The sequence below is a fragment of the Leptonychotes weddellii genome, chromosome 13 (genome assembly GCF_054177405.1).
Source record: "Leptonychotes weddellii isolate Sample4059 chromosome 13, ASM5417740v2, whole genome shotgun sequence".
NCBI classification, from domain to species: Eukaryota; Metazoa; Chordata; class Mammalia; order Carnivora; family Phocidae; genus Leptonychotes; species Leptonychotes weddellii.
Genome location: NC_138381.1, coordinates 36484753 through 36506248, shown reverse-complemented (window position 1 = coordinate 36506248; position 21496 = coordinate 36484753). Strand labels below are relative to the sequence as shown.

General features: G+C 41.0%; 1 protein-coding gene across 2 annotated transcripts in view; it reads right to left on the bottom strand.

Annotated features, from left to right (window-relative positions):
- Positions 1-20458, bottom strand: part of GAREM1 (GRB2 associated regulator of MAPK1 subtype 1) — a 188049-nt gene extending 167591 nt beyond the window's left edge. For both annotated transcript variants that reach the window (XM_081801439.1, XM_081801440.1), the window contains exon 1: positions 19897-20458. In XM_081801439.1, coding sequence (XP_081657565.1) covers positions 19897-20017 — 121 coding nt within the window. In that variant the 5' untranslated portion in view covers positions 20018-20458. The remainder of the gene's footprint in view (positions 1-19896) is intronic.
- Between the last annotated feature and the right edge of the window lie 1038 nt (positions 20459-21496).

Below are 21496 nucleotides of genomic sequence, written 5' to 3'. Positions count from 1 at the left end.
TGGGGAATACAGAACAGTTACTTTTAATAGTTTTATGTGTCTGTTGTCAAGAAGGTAAAAGCTATAGCTTTGTTGTTCTTTTCTTTTTAAGCCTTCACAGTTTAGTGCTATCAAAAAGTAGAAGTTCTATGAGTACTTGTTCACCTCAAGTGTAAAGACCAGAATTACCATTTTACCATCACTACTATCACAATTCTGCAAAATTTCCTTCAAAGAAATAACGGTGACATGCATTAAACCAGGTTTGTTTTTTTCATTTTCCTGAGAAGTGCATAATCTTGAAGGAGGGAAGTTTATTGGGGGTAATCACATATGTCTACATGAAAAGTTTAAAGAATGGGTATTTAGGTGTAGACCCCAATGGCGGTTGGGCAGGCAAAAGCACAAGAACCTTTTAAGAGACTGGAGACAGAAAAAGCATGTCTCCGTATGTAGATACACTGGCCAATAAGGGAAAGTGCTATTTAACTACCTCCCTTTGCCAGTAATTGGAGCTATAAAAAGAGTATCATTACAGCAAGGGTAAGCCCATATCTTTCTGTCTGAGGCACAAGCAGTCAGAAATTTTATAAGGATTCTAATTTTCTGAGTACTCAGCAATCTTAGTATCAATCAACTTATAACTAACTGTTCTTCAGATCAAACTACAGTAACTATCCTTTGCAATACTTTTTCTTCCCTGCTGGGTCAGAAAAGTGGCTGAAATCCTACTGCAAAATCTAAAAGCACCTTTTAAATTACTAAATGCAAGTCAGCAATTTTGGAGTCTGAGAAAGCTAAATTCCACTTAAGTGATTAATTCAATTCCTATGCCAACATTTACTTAAAATTATTTAAAAGTTATAACAAACTGCTAAAAAAAAATACTGCTTAGGGTTGCAACATTCGTAACCACAAGCTTATTAACCTTGATCTTTTAGCATCATTAGCTCAGCTTCTATTCCCTCCCGATCAATGTCATTCACTCCTGTGGCTTGTTCTACGACCTTTACATTGAAATCTTCCAATACTCTTTCTCTAGCCCTGAACTCTTTCAAGATGCAAGCCCAGATTTCCAGTTCCTTCTGAGCTAAATTTCCCTGAAATAAATACCTCAAGTTTAACATTTCCACAAATTAGCATGCTGCCTTTCCACACCTGCCCCCACAATGATCGCTGGAGTCAATTCCCAGTATAGGGAAAGACTGCACATCTCTACCCTCTTGAAAGTTAGGTGTGGCCGTGAGATTTGCCACTAACAATGGAGTGTGAGAGGGACACAAGGGACATCACTTCTAGGTAAAAGCCCTAAGGGGCCAACACATGATCTGCCATATTCTCTCTAGTGCCTCAACAAGCGTGGAAGCATACACAAGGGCTGGGTCCTGAAGTGAGGGTGAGGACAGAGCAGAGCCCCCAGCCAAATCGTCATAAACACATGGCACAAAAGCCTCTGCTGTTTTAAACTACTGCTATCTCAGCATTGATACCACTGCCTACCCTGGCCTAGCCTGACCAATGCGGCCACCTGCAGCCTGCCGTTCTCATCTCCGATAAGGGCATCAGCACCCAAGCCAGTAAACTCGGGACTACTGAATGCTTCCCTCTTCCTCACAGCCCCCATATCCAAACCTAAGTCCTGGAAATCTCACCTTTGAAATATTTCCAATTCATCCCCTCCTCTATATTCCCACTGAACTAGTTCTGGCTAGAGGCCATCTTTCTCCTTGATTCTAACCCTACAGCTTCCAAATATTGTCATTCCAGTATCCCAAATTTTCCTGCTCTAAATGATCTTCCAAAATGACACCACCACGACCATTCTAGAAATTAAATATGATGGGGTGCTTCCCATACTGAAAGCCCTTCAACATTTTCCCACTGCTCATATTAACAAACACTTGAGGAGCACTTTTGTAAACAAGCACTGTCCTTGGTACTCTGGGAACAACGATGAGTCATTTGCTTAACACTGATCTTCACACTGAGATACAGTGACATAGCTAGTTATAGAATGTGTTGCTCAATACCAGTATTTAGTAAAGTATCAAAGTTTCTTAGATAATTTATTCTTTTTAAAAGATTTATTTATTTATTTGAGAGAGAGAGTGTGTGTGCACGTGAGTAGGAGGAGGGGGAGAAGAAAGGCAGACTTAGCTAACTGAGTGCGTGGGGCGGGGGTGGTTCGATCCCATGACCCTGAGATCATGACCTGAGCTGAAACCAAGAGTCGGACGCTTAACTGACCGAGCCACCCAGGCGGCCCTAATTTATTCTTAAAATAAAAACTAGAGTGCACTCAAGGTGAAAACTTGACTCAAATTCTTTTTTTTTTTTTTTTTAAAGACAAGAGAGCATGTGGCGGGGGGCGGGGCACGCAGAGGGAGAGAGAATCCCAAGCAGGCTCCATACCCAGCGTGGAGCCCAATGCAGGGCTCGATCTCATAACCCTCAGATAATGATCTGAGCTGAAATCAGGACTTGGACACCCAACTGCCTGAGCCACCCAGGTGCCCTGACTCACTCAAATTCTAAAAAGTTTTCTTGAGAGAAAGAAAAGGGGATGGAGTTTAGCCAGGCAAGGAAGTGCACAAGGTCCAAGATTCTACACTGGCCTCTCTGGAGACTGCTACTGCCATTAGTAGCTTACCTGTTACTAGAATACAGATCATTGTAGTTCATTATTTACTAATTTTTATGTTGGAGTTCACCAAAATTTCGGACTCGAGTGGATTCTGTGGCAGTCTACAGGCAAAGCTAGTTTTATTGCGCTTTGCTTTATTGTGAAGACGATGCATTTTTTTTTACAAATTGAAGGTCTGTGGCAACTCTGCATTGAACACACCATTTTTCCAACAGCATATGCTCACTTCATGTCTCTGTATCACCTTATGATGATTTTCACAATGTCAAACTTCTTCATTATTATATTTGTTATGGTGATCTGTGACCAGTGATTACGACTCTCAGAAAGCTCCAATGATGGTTCGCATTTTTTTGGAATAAAGCACTTTGTAATTAAGGTATGTACATTGTTTGTTTAGACATAATGCTATTACACACTTAACATGTTGACTACAGTACAGCATAAAGAACAACATATATATACACACACTGGGAAACCAAAAAATTCATTTGACTTGCTTGACGGTGATACTCGCTTTACTTTGGTGGTCTGGAACCAAACCTGCGGTATCTCCAAGCTATGCCTGTATTCTGTTCTAACACCCTCTATTATCTGTGTCCTGGAAGGGGGGGGCAAAAGGCTAAGAGCCACCAGTTTAGCCACAAGATAAAGGTCAAAGTTCAACATGTTACAGCTCTTCAAACTCTACTTCCAACTTGCCTTTGGGGCCTTGTCTCCTATCACCCTCCATCAGCTGCCTCTGTTCAGGACGTGCCTAACCTCTGTTAGAAATAGCATTCCGCTTCCTCCAAACCCACCAAAACTCTACCCGCTCTTCCGGGACTAGCTCAGTAGTCAATTAACATTTTCTGTGAAACTTTCCTCAAGAGCTCTTGGCAATATTAAGCTGACCTTCAGAATGAAGCATTTCGATGCTTATTACATGTTAATAGTTGTCTAAGAATAGACAAGATGCTAAGTCAAAGAAGAGTCAATAAAGATGCTCCCAGCGGGCCTCTGAACTCCAGTATCAGGACTACATTTATTCATCTTCGTGTTCCCAGCACTTTACTACGTTTATAAGACAGCAGGCATGGGACCCACAGTTGCTAAATGAATACCATTATGAAAACCACATTCCATAATCCCACATATGCATCAGCCTACTGATGGGTGCTAGGGTCAACTATTATTTTGAAAATCTAGAGAAGGTTATATACCTGTAACTTCTAACTTTAAAAGCTTATCTGTCATTTTTTAAAACTATAGGCTAGCAAAAATGGTGTACTTACGTATGTTTGTGCTTCCGTGCATGCGTGTATTTACGTATGTGTGGTAGTTTCCTTTGGCTGCCATAATAAATTTTCACAAACTGAGTGATTTAAAACAACAGAAATTCATTCGCTCACAGTTCTGGACGCCTAAAGTACAAAATCAAGCTGTGGGCAGGGCTGCACTTCCTTGAAAGGCCCTGGGGGAGATTCTGTTCCCTGCCTCTTTCACCTTCTTGTGGGTTCAGGCAATCTTGTTTGTGGATCTATCACTCTGGTCTCTGCCACCTCCTCTTCTGTCTCAAGTCTCCCTCTGCCTTTCTCCCCTTGGTATGGCACTTGTCCTTGGATTTAGAGCCCACTCAGGTAATCTGGGATGATCTCATCTCAAGACTCTTAACTTTAATTACATCTGCAAAGACTCGTTTTCCAAATAAGGCAACAAATAACTTACAGCTATTTGGACGTGGACCCATCTTTTTGGAAGCCACCATTCAACCCACTATACTGTGAGTGTGTATGTGTGTGTGTTGTAGACTGCACCAAAGAACAGTCCTCAAACCAGGCTCGACTGAACACATACACGTTGCCCAGGTGACAGTTTGAAAACTACTGGGTGCTGGGAACACCATGATGAACATGAAAGACAGTGCCTGCCCTCATGGAGGAGAGAGTATGGTGGGGGATATAGAAATCAAGTTATTTTGGGGGCGCCTGGGTGGCTGAGTCAGTTAAGCGTCTGCCTTTGGCTCAGGTCATGATCTCAGGTCCTGGGATCAAGCCTCACGTTGGGCACCCTGCTCCATGGAAGTCGGTTTCTCCCTCTCCCTCTCTCTGCTCATGCTTTCTCTCTCGTTTTCGCTCTCTCACAAATAAATAAATAAAATAAAATAAAGAAATCAAGTTATTTCTTAAAGTTGAGAAATGTAGTATGAGGGAAAATTATGCCATGGTTGTATAGAACAGGGAACCTCGCCTTACCTGTTGTTAAATGTTAAATGTAACCCTGATATTTTCTCAGTGAGAGGTGGATAGTTCAGAGAACATTCCTTGATTTTCAGGTTAGAATATCTCCTACCCTGTGTTGGACCGTCCACGAAAAGTCCTTGTTTCACATGTGTGCTTCATACTTTAAATTATCTGACTCAAAGATACTCCCTGGAACCATCATAGTTTGCATAATTAAGGACGCCATCCCTTGTAATATAGTCATTACTTCACAACAATCAAGAAAGAATAAACATGGCTGATTAAACTATGACATGCCATTAATTATAAGATGCATCCCAATTTCAGGGCTATTAAAATGCACACTTTGGAATTAGTGAAATATGTCCATTTCCATTTTCAAATACATTCTCACAATGCATCAGGACAAATTAAACAGCTTTTGATTAAATAGTATTACCAAATCTCAAGGTTCTTCCAGCAAAATTTTAATGCTGAGTTGACTTCACCCAGACTCAGAATATTTTTCACCTTCTTTCCATGAGGTTAATATATGTAAATATAATTCAGTAAGTCCTAAAATAAGACATACCCTCATACATTGAGTCTCTTCTAAGCTTGAGATAATTTCAGAAGTCAGAGATTGGGAAAGAACTCTAAAAAAACCCTTGAACTGAAAAGCAGGAAGGAGTGGCTACTGGAATTATCATTCCTTCCTTGCCCAGAACTTGCTAACAGGTCACAAGGTGAAGAACAGAGTGCAGGTACTCGTGTGGGTAGCCGGGCAGGGCTTGCAAATACTTGAGGGGTAAGCTGGAGTATCCCCAAGACCCCATGCCAGAGTCCTGCTACACCCTGTGAAATGTACAAGGGGAAGAGAAGCCTGGACGTCTGCTCTCAGATGGCTTAGAAAGACATATCTAAAAAGAGACGTGATAAAACTTCTACACATACCTGCCTCCAACCTATTAAAAGTTCCTCATGGGATGCAGGATTGAGATTTTGTTGTAGTTTGATGCAGAGGTCATGCAGGAGAAAAAGTTTCAGAGAATAATCTGTTCTGAGTCTCTTCTTGCCCTATTTATTTTCTCCTTTATTTATGCAGTCTGGGTTTTGACATTGAGATATAAGGCCCATGTTGCCCTATGTTTTTCCTAAAAAGATTTAATGTTGGTCCTTGCATGTGAAATTAAGAGGACTCAGGAAGACAATGCCATCAAAGATTTTGTGGGAGGTAAGGAATATGTAAGAGAAATTTACTTTAAGTCTTTAAAAATGAACAGATGTAGGCCATTATGAAATTTTTTCACACACACATATATATTATGAATGGTGTGTGAGGGGTGCCTGGATGGCTCAGTTGGTTAAGTGTCTACCTTTAGCTGAGGTCATGATCCCAGGGTCCTGGGATCCAGCCCCGTTAATGGGCTCCCTGCTCGGTGGGGAGTCTGCTTCTCCTTCTCCCACTCCACGCTCCCCCTGCTTGTGGTCTCTCTCTGTCAAGTAAATAAATAAAATCTTAAAAAAAAAAAAAAAAGAATGGTGTGTGAAAAGGGCACCTTGCTGACTCAGTAAATGGAGCATGCCACTCTTGATCTCAGGGTTGTGGGTTCAAGCCCCATGCTGGGCGTAGAGATTACTTAAATATAAAATAAAATAAAAATAGAAGAATGGTGTGTGAAAGTGTGCCCCTCATCCAAAAAATAATGGAGGAAATACACTTTCAATTAAGTAGTCTAAAGTTGAGGGCAACTTGCAAATGCTTCTTAAATTCTGAAAGGCACATTCTCTGCCCCTCTCTCTCTCTCTCTCTCACACTCACACACACACACACACACACACACGACCAGCAGCTTAGTAAAGTATCATTTTAAAACATTCTTCCCTGGAGAAAACTTATTGCCAAAGCATCTGGACTATATTCCAGAAGGCATTTAACAAGTTACTATCATTTCCCAGACTCACCAGGGTAGCGCTGGCTTTAAAATGAATTAAAATTTTCTTTAGAAAAACAAATCTCAGGCCTCCCACAGCCACTGGAAAAGAGGAGTAAGTCAAGACTGGGGTGGCCCTAGCCACTTCTCTGAGGAATAAAGGATTTTTTTCAAATTTCATTAACTGCAAGTATTCTTAGATCACAGCCCAATGCATTCCCTGAAAGACAGGTGCAGTTGAAATGTATTTTTTCTACTTTTAAAGAGCAAAATAAATTTGACAAAGATAGTTCAATTCAGTAGTTAAGCAAACTTTTGAGTAAATGGGCTGGCATAACAACAGTCCGGAAGAAAATAAAAAGCTTACATCATATGTAAAAATGAATTCCAGACAGATTAAAGACTTAAATAAAAAACTTTTACATCTTACTAGAACATCTAAGAGACTACACATATATTCTAGGGGTCAGGAAGATCTTTCTTAGCCAAAAGTGAAAACACAAGAGACTTGTCTGTCCATATAAAAATTAAAAATTTTGAAATGGATAAATGTAACATAAAGTCAACAGATAAATGTAAATAAGGAAAAATCTCTCTATAATATACAAATAGCATCTAGAAATTGGCAAGAATGAGTCAACAACAGAAAAACCAGCAAAAAGTATGATTTCATTTTGCAGAAGAGCAATCTAAGTGGTAAACAATCATATAAAAAGGGCACAAAATCACTAATAGCCAGGGAAATGCAAATTAACATAGCAACAAGATCTCGTTTTGTATCCATTAGGCTGGCAAATATTTTTAAAAAACTTTATAATAGCTAATGTTGACATGGACTTGGAGAACTAGCATTCTCATACATCAATGATGGAAATGAGAATTGCTACGGACTTTTTGGACAGCATTTTGGCAACATCTATTAAATCAATTCCACTTCTGTGAACTGTGATACTGGGAAGGAAGACCCACTTTCCCCTATAATTTTTCCTAAAAAGACTTAATTTTGATCTTTGCATGTGTGATTAAGAGAATCAGTAAGACAGTGCTATCAAAGATGTTTTGGGAGAAGTAAAAGACATGAGATAGAAATCACAGACTTCTATAGAAACAATGAGCAAATTAATGACTTAGGTATATTGAGGTTTAGTGAAGTATAATTTAGAGGCTAATAATTAGAAACAAACTGAACACCAATCAATAGAAGGAGTATTTCCACTCTGTGGAATATTATGCAGCTATGAAAAAAGAATGAATGTTTTACACCCAATATTTCATAAAAATTCCCATGAGTGATACAACCAAAAGACAAAAAAATATGAATATAATCCCATTTTTATAAAGCAATGATACATTTCTCTTCCAGTATGTGCCTTTGTATGTGTATCTAATGTCGATGTGGGATTATGTGAGAGTGGAGAAAAGAAGGGTATGTACTGGATTAAAAAAGTGGGTTGGGGGGTAGGCAGGGTTGGGTTGGAGGAATAGGGGTTGACGTGAAAGGAGAAAGCAAAAAAAAAAAAAAACCTAAGATTTTTAGTTCATGTAAAATTTTAAGGGTGTGTGTGTGTCTGTGTGTGTGAATAGAGGATATATGAGAAGGACAGTCACCAAAATGTTGATGGTGGGTATCTCAAGGTGGTAGGAGCTCAGATTATCTTTAGTTTTTAAATATTTCTATGTATTCAAATTCTTCATAATGAATGTATTATGTTAATCATCAAGGGAAATGAAGTTTTGTTTCATTGTGACAATTTTGAAACTAGATATTTATACATAGTTCATATATTTTCCTCCTTCCCTTCTCTCTGGTCTCCACTTATTAGCATAAAACTCCTGTAGTATCTATTGCACAGTATTCTTTTTTTTTTTTTTACAGTGGAGAAACGGTAGTGGGGAAGCAGGACTCCCTGCTGAACAGGGAGCCCGATGTGGGACTTGATCCCAGGACGCTGGGATCATGACCTGAGCTGAAGGCAGACGCTTAACTGACTGAGCCACCCAGGTGTCCATATTGCTCAGTAGTCAACTGCAGAGTCTACTCAGACTTGTATCTTCCCAACTGAATCAAGAAAAGGAGAGTGAGCAGGGTATCTGGGTGGCTTAGGGGTTAAGCATCTCTGACTCCTTGTTTTCCACCCAGGTCATGATCTTGGGGTCATGGGATCAAGCGCCCTGTGGGGCTCCGCACTCAGTGGGCAGTCTGCTAGGGATTCCCTCTCTCCCTTTCCCTCTCCCCCCACCCCCGCCCCACGTTCTCTCTCGCTCTCCAATAAATAAATCTTAAAAAAAAAAATAGAGTGAGGGGGAGAGGAGGGAGAAAGAGAAAAAGAGGGAAGGGGAGAGAGAGAGAGAGAAGACTAGGGGGAGGGATAAAACAATTCATAAACTACCTGATCTACTATAAAGTTAATTTGAAGCTTCCTCTTTGGCAGAAAAAAATAATCTTAAAGTCATCTTGTACTTCACTTTTAGCAAATGTCACCTCAATCCACTGATAAATAGAACTATTCAGTGCCAAGTTGGTAAAGGGATACGCATTTTATTCCCCATCAATCACTGCCTATACATAGAGAATTAAACTGGGCTTTTTCCCCTTCTCTGTGGTTCCCTTCTTCTTAGACATTACACTGAAGCTGACATTGACACAGACATTCAACAGAAGAAATGAAATGACATTCAAGCCATCATGTTTGCTTTTTTCCCTGATGTCTGGAAGCTGTCTGTGAATCTCTATTTATTCTCTCACATCAGCACTCAGGTTCTAAGCTTCAACAGGCTCTCACATTGCTGGGGTCCACCTTTTGTAAAAGAGAGAATAGAAAACTCCAACTGCCCCAAATGTAGTAAACTTGTCAACTTATTCTTGGCCCTGGAAACCAGATAGTGATGAACCTTACTGCTCAGCTTAGTTTCATGCAATGCACAGGAATTTATCAACAACAACGTATCTGTGGGGTCCTCTCCATGACTTGAATTCACGTTATGAATACACAGCACGGTTTTACCAAGACTTTCATAAGGTTATTTTATTTTATACAATGGAAGAAGATTCCTTCTTCACAATGCAACAATGAACATAACACTTAAAACCAATATCCAGGTTGAAAAAGAAAAGTACAGCTTTGAAAAACTCTACCAAAAAATGGAACAAAGGGCTCATAAAATTCACAAAAGAAATATGATAAAATTATTGGTGATATTCTACTAGTAATCAAAGAAACACAAATTAGAAAAAGTGCCAATTTTTAAATTATCTAAATTGGCAAAGACTAAGAAATAACTATGATAGTCAATGATGTATAAAGTGATAAGCTTACCCATTCACTGCTAATGGTACAAACTTTCCTGGATACAATTTAGCAACACATATCAACAATCTAAAAATAATAAATTCTGAATAATCATCCCATTTCCAGGAAACCCAAATAATGAAATGATATAAAACTGACCAATTCACTTACAAAGATATCCTCGAAAACACAATACTCAAAACAACTAAATGTCTAACAACTAAAAAGTCAGGTAAATAATGGTTTATTGCTAATAACAGAATCCAATTAAGTCATAATAATTTTATTTTCAAGGGATACTAATAATGAAGGAAAATGCTCATGATCTAACGTGAAATCAAAAATGCAATTTTATATGGTTTGTTCTTTTTCCACTTTTATAGTCTCCATTTACATGCCATGCCTGCATAACAGGAAAATGTTAATAATGGTTACATAACAAGTTATGTAACTTCTGGAATTAAAACTGATACTCATTTTCATCATTTTTTGGTCTATATTTTCCAAATTCTCAATAATAACGATATCTGGAGGAAAACAGTAAATACCTTTTTAAAACACAACCACCAAGCCTCTCTGGCAAAAGAAATAAAGCAGGGAGAAAAAAGCACCCTTAAACAATTGGACAACTATTCCCATTTTGTGCATTAGATCAGAGAGAAAATCTGAAAAGTAGCAAGCCAAGTAAGAATGTGAGGAGTGTCTTATAACAATAATTTTTTACAAGTACACAACTTTTCATGGCTTACTTATAAAGTACTTTCACATCTAATAGAGGGTATTTCAGTGGAACTGCTTTAAGGTTTTAGCTCATCCTCAAGGATGAAAAGAGAAAAGCTGGAGCAAGAGGTTCAAACTATCTGAGCTAAAGAAAAACCTATACAATATGTTAAGGAATTCAGGCCAAATGCATAGTTATTTTGCTAAGGTTTTGTGTAGGAAAAAAGGTGAAGAAAAAACATGTAAGCACAAATCTAAATGGCAGAGACTGCTAAACAGCTCCCAATATCCAATGCTCCCCTCTCCTGTAGTAAGAACTCATGGGTATTGTGTCCAGTTAAGACTTCAGTTCCTTACTTTCCGGCCTATAGAGAAGTCCTGACCAATGAGATATGTGAAGTGCTGTGTTAGGACTGGTGATAAGGCATACCCTTTTACCCTCCTGCTGTATGAGATGCAGACATGATGGCTAGAGCTCCAGCAGCCATTAAGGACCATGAAGTGAAAACCATCTCCTAAGGATGAAGAGCAGAAAGACACGAAGAGCCTGGGTCCTTCACTCTGGATCTGCCGTATCTATCCTGGAATAGATGCCTTCAGACTCCTTTTATATGAAAAGAAAGAAATCTCCGTGTTGCATAAATCACTTTTTTTTTTTCCTGTTATGCACTACTAAAATTAACTTTAACTGATGTACCTGGCCATGATGAGCTTGTGAAAATTTCTTATGATCCTGTCTATTCTCAGTGGCTCTCCGTTTCTCCCAAAAGATGGGACCAAAATAAAAGGGGGAGGGGGCAGCAGAATATCTGTATAAAGCCTCATGTTACTTACTTACTTATGTTTAAGTAGGTAATCTATATCTTCTAGAGCTCTCTCTCTTTAGACACAACAAATTAAACTGTTTTTAACTTGGGTCTGGTGCTTGGTTGATTTCGTGGGTCACTGTGGGTCAAGGTAAAAAATGGATCTTGCATTATTTCAACTGTAACCGAAACAGACTAAAATTGAAGATCTCAAGCATAACCTTTCTGAGGACCAGCAATGACAATGGAATAGATGCTAGTTCTTTGATTCCAACCATCCTTTGCTCATCTGTTGCTGATAAAGGAAAAGAGAGGCAATTAAAAGTATCAATCCATGGATATGTTTTCTGAGGCATTTCATTAACCTGATTTTGAATGCATGACAGACTGTTACAACCAGTGCTTCCTAATTACCTACAAGGTAACACAATATTAAAATAGAAAAGTAAACATTTACCCCTTTTTGGTTACTTTTAGATATTTGCATCTAGTTTCCTGCCACGAGGAAAACACAGTCAATGTAAACTAATTATCCAAAATAATTATGAAGAGCAGATCTTCATTTCCAACATCATAAACTCTGGTATTGAGGAAACTGTCATATTTGAAAAAGAAAATGTCTGACCAAGGAAGTTTTCCTCTACTGAGTGGAGAAAAACAGAACATAACTTACTTCAAATCTTCACAGGGATATATCTTTAAGCACTGTTCATATTCCCTTCTAAGCTGTAACCAGGCCTAATCATAACAACTTACTGAAGATGTTAGATATTAACCTAAATAACAAATATCTTCATAACTATAAGACTTCACATTGCATTTTAAATTCAATAATTTGGTATTTATTAAACAACCATTAAGCCATCAAAGCCCAAGTGGTATTTAAATACTTCAAACTAGGTTTAAGAATTAGCAGAATCAATTAAAATGACTTGCCCTTTAATTACAAAGTAATTCATCCAAAAAACTGGAAAAAGGCTTGGGAACATTGTTTTTTCCTTCTTTTACCACCATGTAATATTCCCACAAGGGCATAAAAGGAAACTCATTGTATGGGATTAAGACACTAAGGTTTCAAGTCAATCCTGGGGCTATTCTAAGAAGATGACAACTATACCAAATTAGCAGTTGTAGTTTTGTAACACTATTTAAACCAAGTGGCTTACTTTGCTTAGAAGTAAAATCCCTGGTACACTGAGAAGATGATACATTGGAGAGTTTAATGGTTAGCTGACTATCCAATCAGTCCTATTCTTTATTATACTGTAAGAGTTGACTAATTCTGAAGACTGATAGTATTCTAGTCCATACAAAATTAAAAATTCAATGACATAGCTACATGTAATATGTAAAGGAGGCATCTTAATTTTGGAACCAAAGAACTAGCAAGAGAGCAAAGAATCTAAAAAGGAGTTGTAATTTCTAGAAGTAATTTATTTAAAATATTAATAACTAATGATCCTAAGAATCATTATTTCATCATGTTGGTCCACTAAGTCTTTATTTTCCCTACTGCTAATTTTAAGACCTACCATCTTAGTTCCAATTTATGTATTTACGAATATGCCTATCACAGTTGAAACAAACGTGAAATTTTATTTCAAACGTGCAGAGTCATAGATGCTTTAGTAATGCAGACATTTTGGACCTGAAAATTGTTAATTCTGAGATTTGCTCATTCATGTATTAACTGCTTATAAAATATCTTTTATACGCCAGGCATTGTGCTAGGAGCTGGGAAATAGCAAAAATAATTGTAGATACCTTTAACCTGAAATTCAAGTAAACATTTTTGTGCCACTAAGGAGTAGGAATGGGGGCTAAGATGTGGGGGAGCATCTTCTCGTGGAAATGTCTTCTAAACGGCTTAAATCCCATGAGACTTAAAATATTTTAGCAGGTATTTTCCCTTTTGTCAAATATGACAAAATAATACATAAAGCAGCAATAAAAGTTATTTTTCAAGTTACATATAATAGCTGGTGTTCTTAAGATTGATAGTCCTGCTGAAGACCAGAGGGAGTTTATCAGTCTTCCTAGAACTGCAGCTCAGTAAGTAAAAAGACAGATACCTCAGGAATCTCAAAAATAAACGAGTTTACAAGCTGGCCTACTAGGACTTGCTATTTCAATAAGGCAGCCAAAAGGAGCAAAAGAGACTCAAATACACTCTTTAAACTATGATACAGTCGATCACAATGGTCAAACCAGTTTTCCTTTTACAGATGACCGAGTGACTTAAGGCTTTCAAAACAGCCATCTTACTTGAAAAGCAAGAGCACTGAAGGAGCTATGTTCAAATCTTGTCTTGTGGGTCTGAATGCTTATCGCTGCCCAGAACATCCCTTCCTATTCTTTTTTCATTAATTTGTAGGCATGGAAAATTAGAATAGGTGGTAACTAGAGGAAAGTGAAAGAATATGGTATATGAAAGAATATTCAAGAGGCTTTCTTTATCACCCACCTTGTATATAACATTATACAAGGCACTCCTTTCCTGCTAACAGTTATGTAAGTGCTCAGAAAATCATAATCAACCCAGTAAAAGTAGCGATGAGTATCTACTAGAAAAAGATTCAAGGGTCTTGGTAGCATTTGTTCAGACTTACATGTGATGCTGGATTAAGTTAAAAGTTTCTTTCCTAACTTCCTGCTCTGGTCGCTCCCAAATACAATCTTGGGTTAGTTAGTTCATAACACTCTCTCTGATAAAGATCTTAATGCCACCTTTTTATAACCTGGGGATTACCAGATCTCAAATACTCAGAAGGAAATACACTAAAGTCACCCAGAGTGCTTCCCTCAGTATCTTTAGCTGTACAAAAATAATAAAGTATTATTCAGTGCACTTCTGATGCACTCTGAAGCCTCCCTCTCAATTGGTCTCACCTCCACTACTCCAATCTTATGTATATGTGCTGTTTTGCAATACATATTTATTTCCCATATTTGCATTTAACTCTTATAGTAAGCAGATACACAAGAATGCAGCTGCATGAGGACAGAGATTCCTGATTTGTTCAGTTTTATTGTCCCCATACTTATAACAGGGCTTGACACATAGCAGGGGCTTACTAAATATTAGCTGATTGAATAAACAAATTAACCAGTAACTATGAGATACATGGACCAGTATAATGTACATCTTCTTCTGCATGAGATTTCTACAAATCAAAGGGGTGCCACGAAGGCACATAACTATGAAATGGCAGCCCCTGAACCTGAGCAGAGAGGTTTCTAGGCTCCAAATCCAGCATCCTTTCAACTACTATCTCTCCCCCCTGGGGCATATGTACCCTCTTACAATATAGAATGCCAGGGGAAATGAAGCCACGGAGAGGCACATCTTCTGGGAACAAGATTGACACTAAGTTAATTTAGAAAAAAATTACACACACACACACATCAATCATGGAGATTTTGAGAACTTATTTTCAAAAATAAAACACAGATCTAGAAACACCTCTGACATTTGCAAACGGCCAAATGGAGCCTCGCCGTGTTCAGAGTGTTCACGTCTCTGTTCCTTCAGCCTTCGGGCACTTACATGCTAGTTAGAGAAGCACTGCAGCACAAAGCAAGAACCAAGCTCCCACAGTGCCAACACACCTGGGGATGAGCACCGGCTCTGATTCCTCTGCACAGCTGGAAAGGAGAGGTTGCTGCTGATCCATCACTGCAGCTGCCTCCAACTCTACCATCTTTTTCTCCCTCCCAGTCATTCCATACAGGCTTGGTCTTCCTTTTCCTTTCACCAAACAGGGCCATGAACTCATCTTTCACTGATGGAGGCCAGCATTCTTCGAACACGGTATATACTTGATGCAAAGCCAATACTTACCATCATAGCTGTAGGGGAGTCAATTACCAGAGCCCCAACTTCCCAATATTCTCTTGTCTAAAAATTGATTTGCCTGGGATCATGGCTATGATGGACGGACACCACCCCAGGATGAATGGAAGCTGTCCTCCACCACCTCCCTGTCACAAAGACCCTTCACCCACTTTACAGAAACAATGCATCTTTAGATCTTTCTAAACTGCATGACCCCAGGGTGTAAAGACTTCAGGGTGACCAACAAAGAAACAAATAAAAACGCTAATGCATGTAAAGGAGTGAGGCTTTAGCATCTGGGTTGCAAGGCCTTTTCTAAATCGGGTAATTTCCAATTCTTCATTTCAAACAACCTGAAACATTCAAATATGAAGAGCCCTAAGGTCAAAAGAAATATAAAATATTGGGTTTCAATTTATATATATTTTTGTTACAGAAAGAAAGTATGACAGAGTGATCAATAAGACACTTTCAAGCATAAAAATATATTGGACTGGGATAGAATTCTGTAGGGGAAGGAAAACGAAAATATGAATTTAAGGAGAAAAAAGGTGTAAAGATTTTAACTGTTTAAGAACTTATTCACGCATTTTTAAAAAATGGATACTGGGAATCAACTATAGACCTACTAAAGTATTTTTAACGATGTAAGAATTTAAAAGGTCAAGGTTTATAATATGCTGAAAAATGACATCCTTTGCAACTGTTTAAACTTAAGATGAAAAGTTTTAGCAATCAGCTTAAAAATGTGCCTACAGACGTCTACAGGATTTTTTAGGAGCTACAGGAACAAAAAACGTGGAAGAACACTGCTATAGACCAACCACTGGAGCCTTTCCAAGGCAAAATAACTGAAGAGACAAAGAATGAACAATTTCCCACCTACCTAGTTGTGAGCTAGGATGGGCTGGAGATGGGGTGGGGATTAGCATTTGCTCCACCCTCTTCTTGGTCATAAACACATCTGTTGAACCTGGTTCTACAGCCAACAGTTTCTCAGACTGATGACCAGGTTAAATATCTAATCTCAACTGCACTGCTGATGGGGTTAGCCTTTGGCTGATGAGCTTGTATCTTACTCCCTAAGGAGAATTGCTACTTCTTGAGTACTTTTCTTTGTGTTTTCCAGAAAAATTCATGAGGCAATACCATAAAGGCTCACTATTTTGTATTTCTCTTATCATTCGATGACAAATATCACCACTGGGGATGCAATATTGAACGTGTCTATCTGACTGGCATTTCAGGCGTAACATGCATTATGCAAAGAATTGGAGAGTTCCTTACTGTGTAGTTAATATTTTAAGTATGGCCAATGTACGGGAGGAGTAATCTCAACAGGCCCATCTATGTACATAAGCCCTCAGATACCATGTTTTTCCTTCTTTTTCTGATTTCGTACTCTCTTCTTCCCCACTGCCCCTTACGTCTTGTCAGCCGCTCCTTTGGGAAGCAGAAAGTAGTCTAAATATGATGGATGAGGCCAGCACTTAATTCGGTGTCTACACTGTTTGAAAAATATTGACTTTCCGGTCCTCAAGCTCTCAGAGAGACAGTGGGGCTATTTAGAGTAGACATTAGACCTACTTTAAACCTACTCTCATTTAGTACGAGGAGGTAAAGTTTGAGATAAAAGGTCTTTCTTTAGAGTCAGAAAGTTGGCTGCCTCTACCACACATTTACCAAGTATGTCACTCAATTTCTCTGAATCTCAGGTTCCCAAAGTCCTTAAAATGGGGTGCTGAGAATTTGAGACAATATGCAACAAGCACCTAGAAACATACAGCACGTAGTAGGCATTCAATAGTCAACAGTTATGAAGTTAGATGTTTAATGTTCTTTAATGACTGTTTAAAATTAGCCAACAGTTCTCTCTTGGCATCATGTCAGCTGTGGCATGTTTTTCCGTTTCTTTCTAGTCTCTTTTAAAATAAGTGATTTGGAAAATGACTACCTTTCATGTCAAGTATGGAGTCTGTGTGTGTGTGTGTGTGTGTGTGTGTGTAAAATGTACCTGCAGTACTAAAACTGGCAAAAGGACACAGAATGAGGACTGCACAAAACTTGAGATTTCACCTACAGCTTTTATAAATATGGCAACATGTCCTGAATACGTTCTAAGCATGCTGTGAAACGTGACTAAAAATAAGCATGGCGTCAATGATCGACTCTTTGAAAGGTTATCCAAATTTAATTGGAAAGCTAACACTTTCCCCTCATCGGATTAGCAAAGTTTGTTTTGTTTGTTTGTTTGTTTAAGGTTACTTAATATTGTAAGGCTGTGGGGAGAGTGGCACTCCCATAATTCTCATGGTAGTCAAAATGAGTATCACCTTTAGACTCTGAAAAGCAATTTGACAATGTATATGAAGGACTCAAAAAGGATTCACATGTCTATTCAGAAAGGCAGGACTATATACCAGCCCAAACAGATTTATGGGTAAGGGTCTTCATACATCACAACTTGTAATAGTAAAAAAACAGAGCAGCTGATGTCCACCATAGAGAACTAGATTATATAGTATAGCCATCCCCTGGAATGGTATGCAGCTATTAAAGACAAGAAAAAATTTAAATAAGATGGGATTGTTAAGTGAAAGAAACAAGGTATAAAGCAGTATTTGGCTATGATTCCAAATTTGTATGTGCCACTGTTGATTCTCAAGGGGTAAGAAGAGAAAATTTACAATCAACAATTGGAATTACACAGTGATCAAAATCCATTCCACAGCTTGAAAGGACACAGTGTTAGGACTTGCAACCCACGTCCTCATTTTAAAAAGAAGTGTGGGATGAGTACACTGCTGATTCAGATCCTTCTTATGAATGACAGGGATAGGAAAGCAGATAATAAAGCTAAAATTCTATCTGCAACTGACATTCGGCCTCTTTAAACTTTCAACTTAATGAAGCTTTTGGGTGACTTTTATACCACATGCATCAATGCTCTCTGCCTAGGTAAGAAGTTTTGGCAATGTGCAGTGATGAGAGAAGATCGGAAAAGGTGAGGATTCAAAACCTTCCAATACACACAATTTTGCACAGCAGAAGAGGAAATGAAACACTGTGAATATGAACACACACACACATACACACACACACAGATTCAGACCTGCATATACATAGTTAAAGCAAGGAACACTTTCCCACCCCACTGCAAGCAGAAATGCCCCAACACACCACCTGTCCTTCCTGGGTTCATCTGCACTTCATTACTAGTTTGAAAACTCCTAGTTTATTCCCACCACTACCAAGTCCAACCAAACAAGGCTAGAAAGCATGGCCAAGACTGCTTTCATGAACTTTCTTGCATTTATTACTCACATCAGTACTTCAAATGTCTCATCTAACCCCACAGATAAGAAACAGAATAAAAATGCCTTTGGACATTTACACATCTCATGTTACACACTCTTATACCCCAGAAAAGGAGTAACCCAAATCCATGTGACTTGAAATGACATCTTTCTGCTCAGTGCTCTTCTTTCTAACTTGGCCTGTGTGACCACAGTTCTATCTGCTCGCCTGCCAACCTGGGCCCAAGTGCTTTCCAGCAGCCCCACGGCAGAGCATGTTTCTGAAAACAGTCTAAAATTACATGAAGCCCAAATCAACTGAAGTTATTGTGAAAACACAAGACAAGACACACCTAAATTGCCACCTTACATGTGACGATGCAAACTGAAAGGGGTCTACTTGCTTGACAGTATGCACTTGTTTGCAGATGTCACACTGCAGAGGGAACAGCTGGGGGATGTTGGTTGATTTCTGGTGGTCAGTTTCAGGAAATACAAGCATTTCTTAGTTTCGAGCTCAGGTTCCCAATCAATACAGGTTTTGGAGACTTAAATTTTTTCCAGGCTCGAAATGTGCTAAGCTAATAATTAACCTTAAGCATACCATCACTTCTGCTGAAAACATTTTCTACACTCAGCCCCAAATTACTTTCAGTTCAGTTAAACAAAACAGACAAGCTGTAATAAAAGGTCTCTGAGAAATGTGATCCCTTTCATTGGTCACCCAGGAGCTTTTCCTCTTAAATCTGCTGCTTCTTGGGGGGGGGGGAGGGGGGGAGGGGAAGGAGAGCATCCAAAATACAGATGCCACCCAAAGCACAATGATTTTGTAAGAAAGTTGCCCAAGATAACTCTTCAGGGTTTCCCAGGTTGAGTAATTCTTGCAGGCGGGTGAGGAGGGACAGCTCGCCTCCAAAATTACTATCTGCAGAGGTTTCCCCAATGTTGATTTTTTTTTTTTTTTAAGGCGTCCTTTTTAATTACACTGCAAGGGCTCTGATTTTCACATCTCTAGCTGCTGCTGAGAGCAACGCGGCAGGGCTGCGGCAGCCGCTCCGGCCAACTCCAGCGCCGGGGCGGGCAGCCCACTCCCCACCCGGTCCCACCCTCCCCAGCACACGCGCGCACATCCGCGCCGAGACTGCGGTCCGCGCCGGTCTGCCCTGAGCTGGCGGCCGGGCCGGGACTCACCGCTGTCCAGCCGCGCGATCTGGGGCAGCCGGTAAGTGCTGACCAGCAGGTCGAGCGGAACGGCCACCGAGCTCCACTTCACATCCTTGAGGCTGCAGCCCAGCGAGGGCGCCGGGTCCATCTTCCCCGCCTCCTCCTGCCCCGCGCTCCCGCCGCCGCCGCCGCCGGCACCACCCGCGCCTCGGCGGCCGCGACTGCTCGCGCTCGCGGTCTGGGGCGCGCGGGAGGCGCCGGGCACTCCGGCCGCGGGCAGCCCGGGGGCACGGCGGCTGAGGCGGCCGGGAAGGAGGGGGCCCGCGCCCGGCTCAGCTACCAATGCGGGGCATGGCCAGGGAGCCCCGCGTGCCCTCAAGCCCGGAGAGGACTCGCAGCAGCCCCGCGGCTGCGGGCGGCCGGGGTGGCTGCGGCGGCTCCCGCTCCGCCTCCTTCTCTGGCCCCGGGTCTGCAGCTGCGGCGGCCGCCCGCTCGCCTCCTCCTCCTCTTACCCCTCCTTCCCTCCGCCTCGAGCGTGTGAGGAGGAGCCGCGGGTCTGAGAAACGCCATAGCAGCGCTCCCAGCACTGACCAACAAGGTGCGAGCAACGCCTGCGCAGCTCGGGGAGACACCGCCTCCGCCTCCGCCTCCGCCTCCCCGGCACCGCCCGCTCCTCCTCCCGCTCGGCCTCCGCCTCCCGCGGCCCGGCGGCCTCGGCTGGGCGTCAGGCGCCCGGCCGCGGCCGCCGCCGCCTGCGGCTCGGCGTGCTGTGCAAGCTTTAGCTCTCGCTCCCCCGTCCGACCGCTCCCGCGCCCTGCAGCCTCCCGGGCGTCACTGCGCGCCCAGACTCCTTCCCAGCCCAGGGCCCATCCCGGAGCCCAGCAGGAAGGGAGCGAGCTAGGGAATCTTTCTCCTAGTCGTGGCGTCGGGCACTGTCCCTTGCTACTCCCCGCCCTGCCGCTGGAGTTGCTAATACGGGCCACAAAAGGGACCTCTTTGGTGTTCACCTCTTGAGAGTGTCACAGACAGACCAGGAGGGAAAAGGCAGGCGTGGAGCACTGCTTAGCGTTTCTCCCCCAACCCCACAACTCTACCAATGGAGCTGGAAGTTCTTCCTACCAGTCTAGACTTTGCTAAGCAGCCCGGAAAATGCCGAAGCACCGAGATGGAGAGAGGTGATGATGAGTGATCAGCGCCCACAAAAGGGAAGGTGACCGTTCGGTTCAGTACCTTCGTTTGTACGAACGAGATGCTGGAGACCGTGGGGTGTGAGGTCACCAACCCCCATAAACACGCCAAGGGAAAGAGCAGACTAGGTTACCTGGAGCCTCCTGGGGCCAGCTGTTTTCACATGCTTTTCTCAATTCTCTTCCAGTCTTTAAGGTTGGGATAATTCCCTTTTTCTAGATACGCATACCAAGCCATTAGGTAGTTTGGCCAGATTACACAGCTTGTACACAGCAGTGCTAGGATTCAAATCCACAGTTTACTTTCCATGATAAATCGTTGTTTCCCCCAGTATTGCGCGTAGCCTGCTAGAAGGTAAAGGAGGCTGTAGAGTTCCTCTTTATCTAAGCAGATCCTGACCTTTGTGTGCTAATCTTTTTTTTAGCATTATTTTACACTA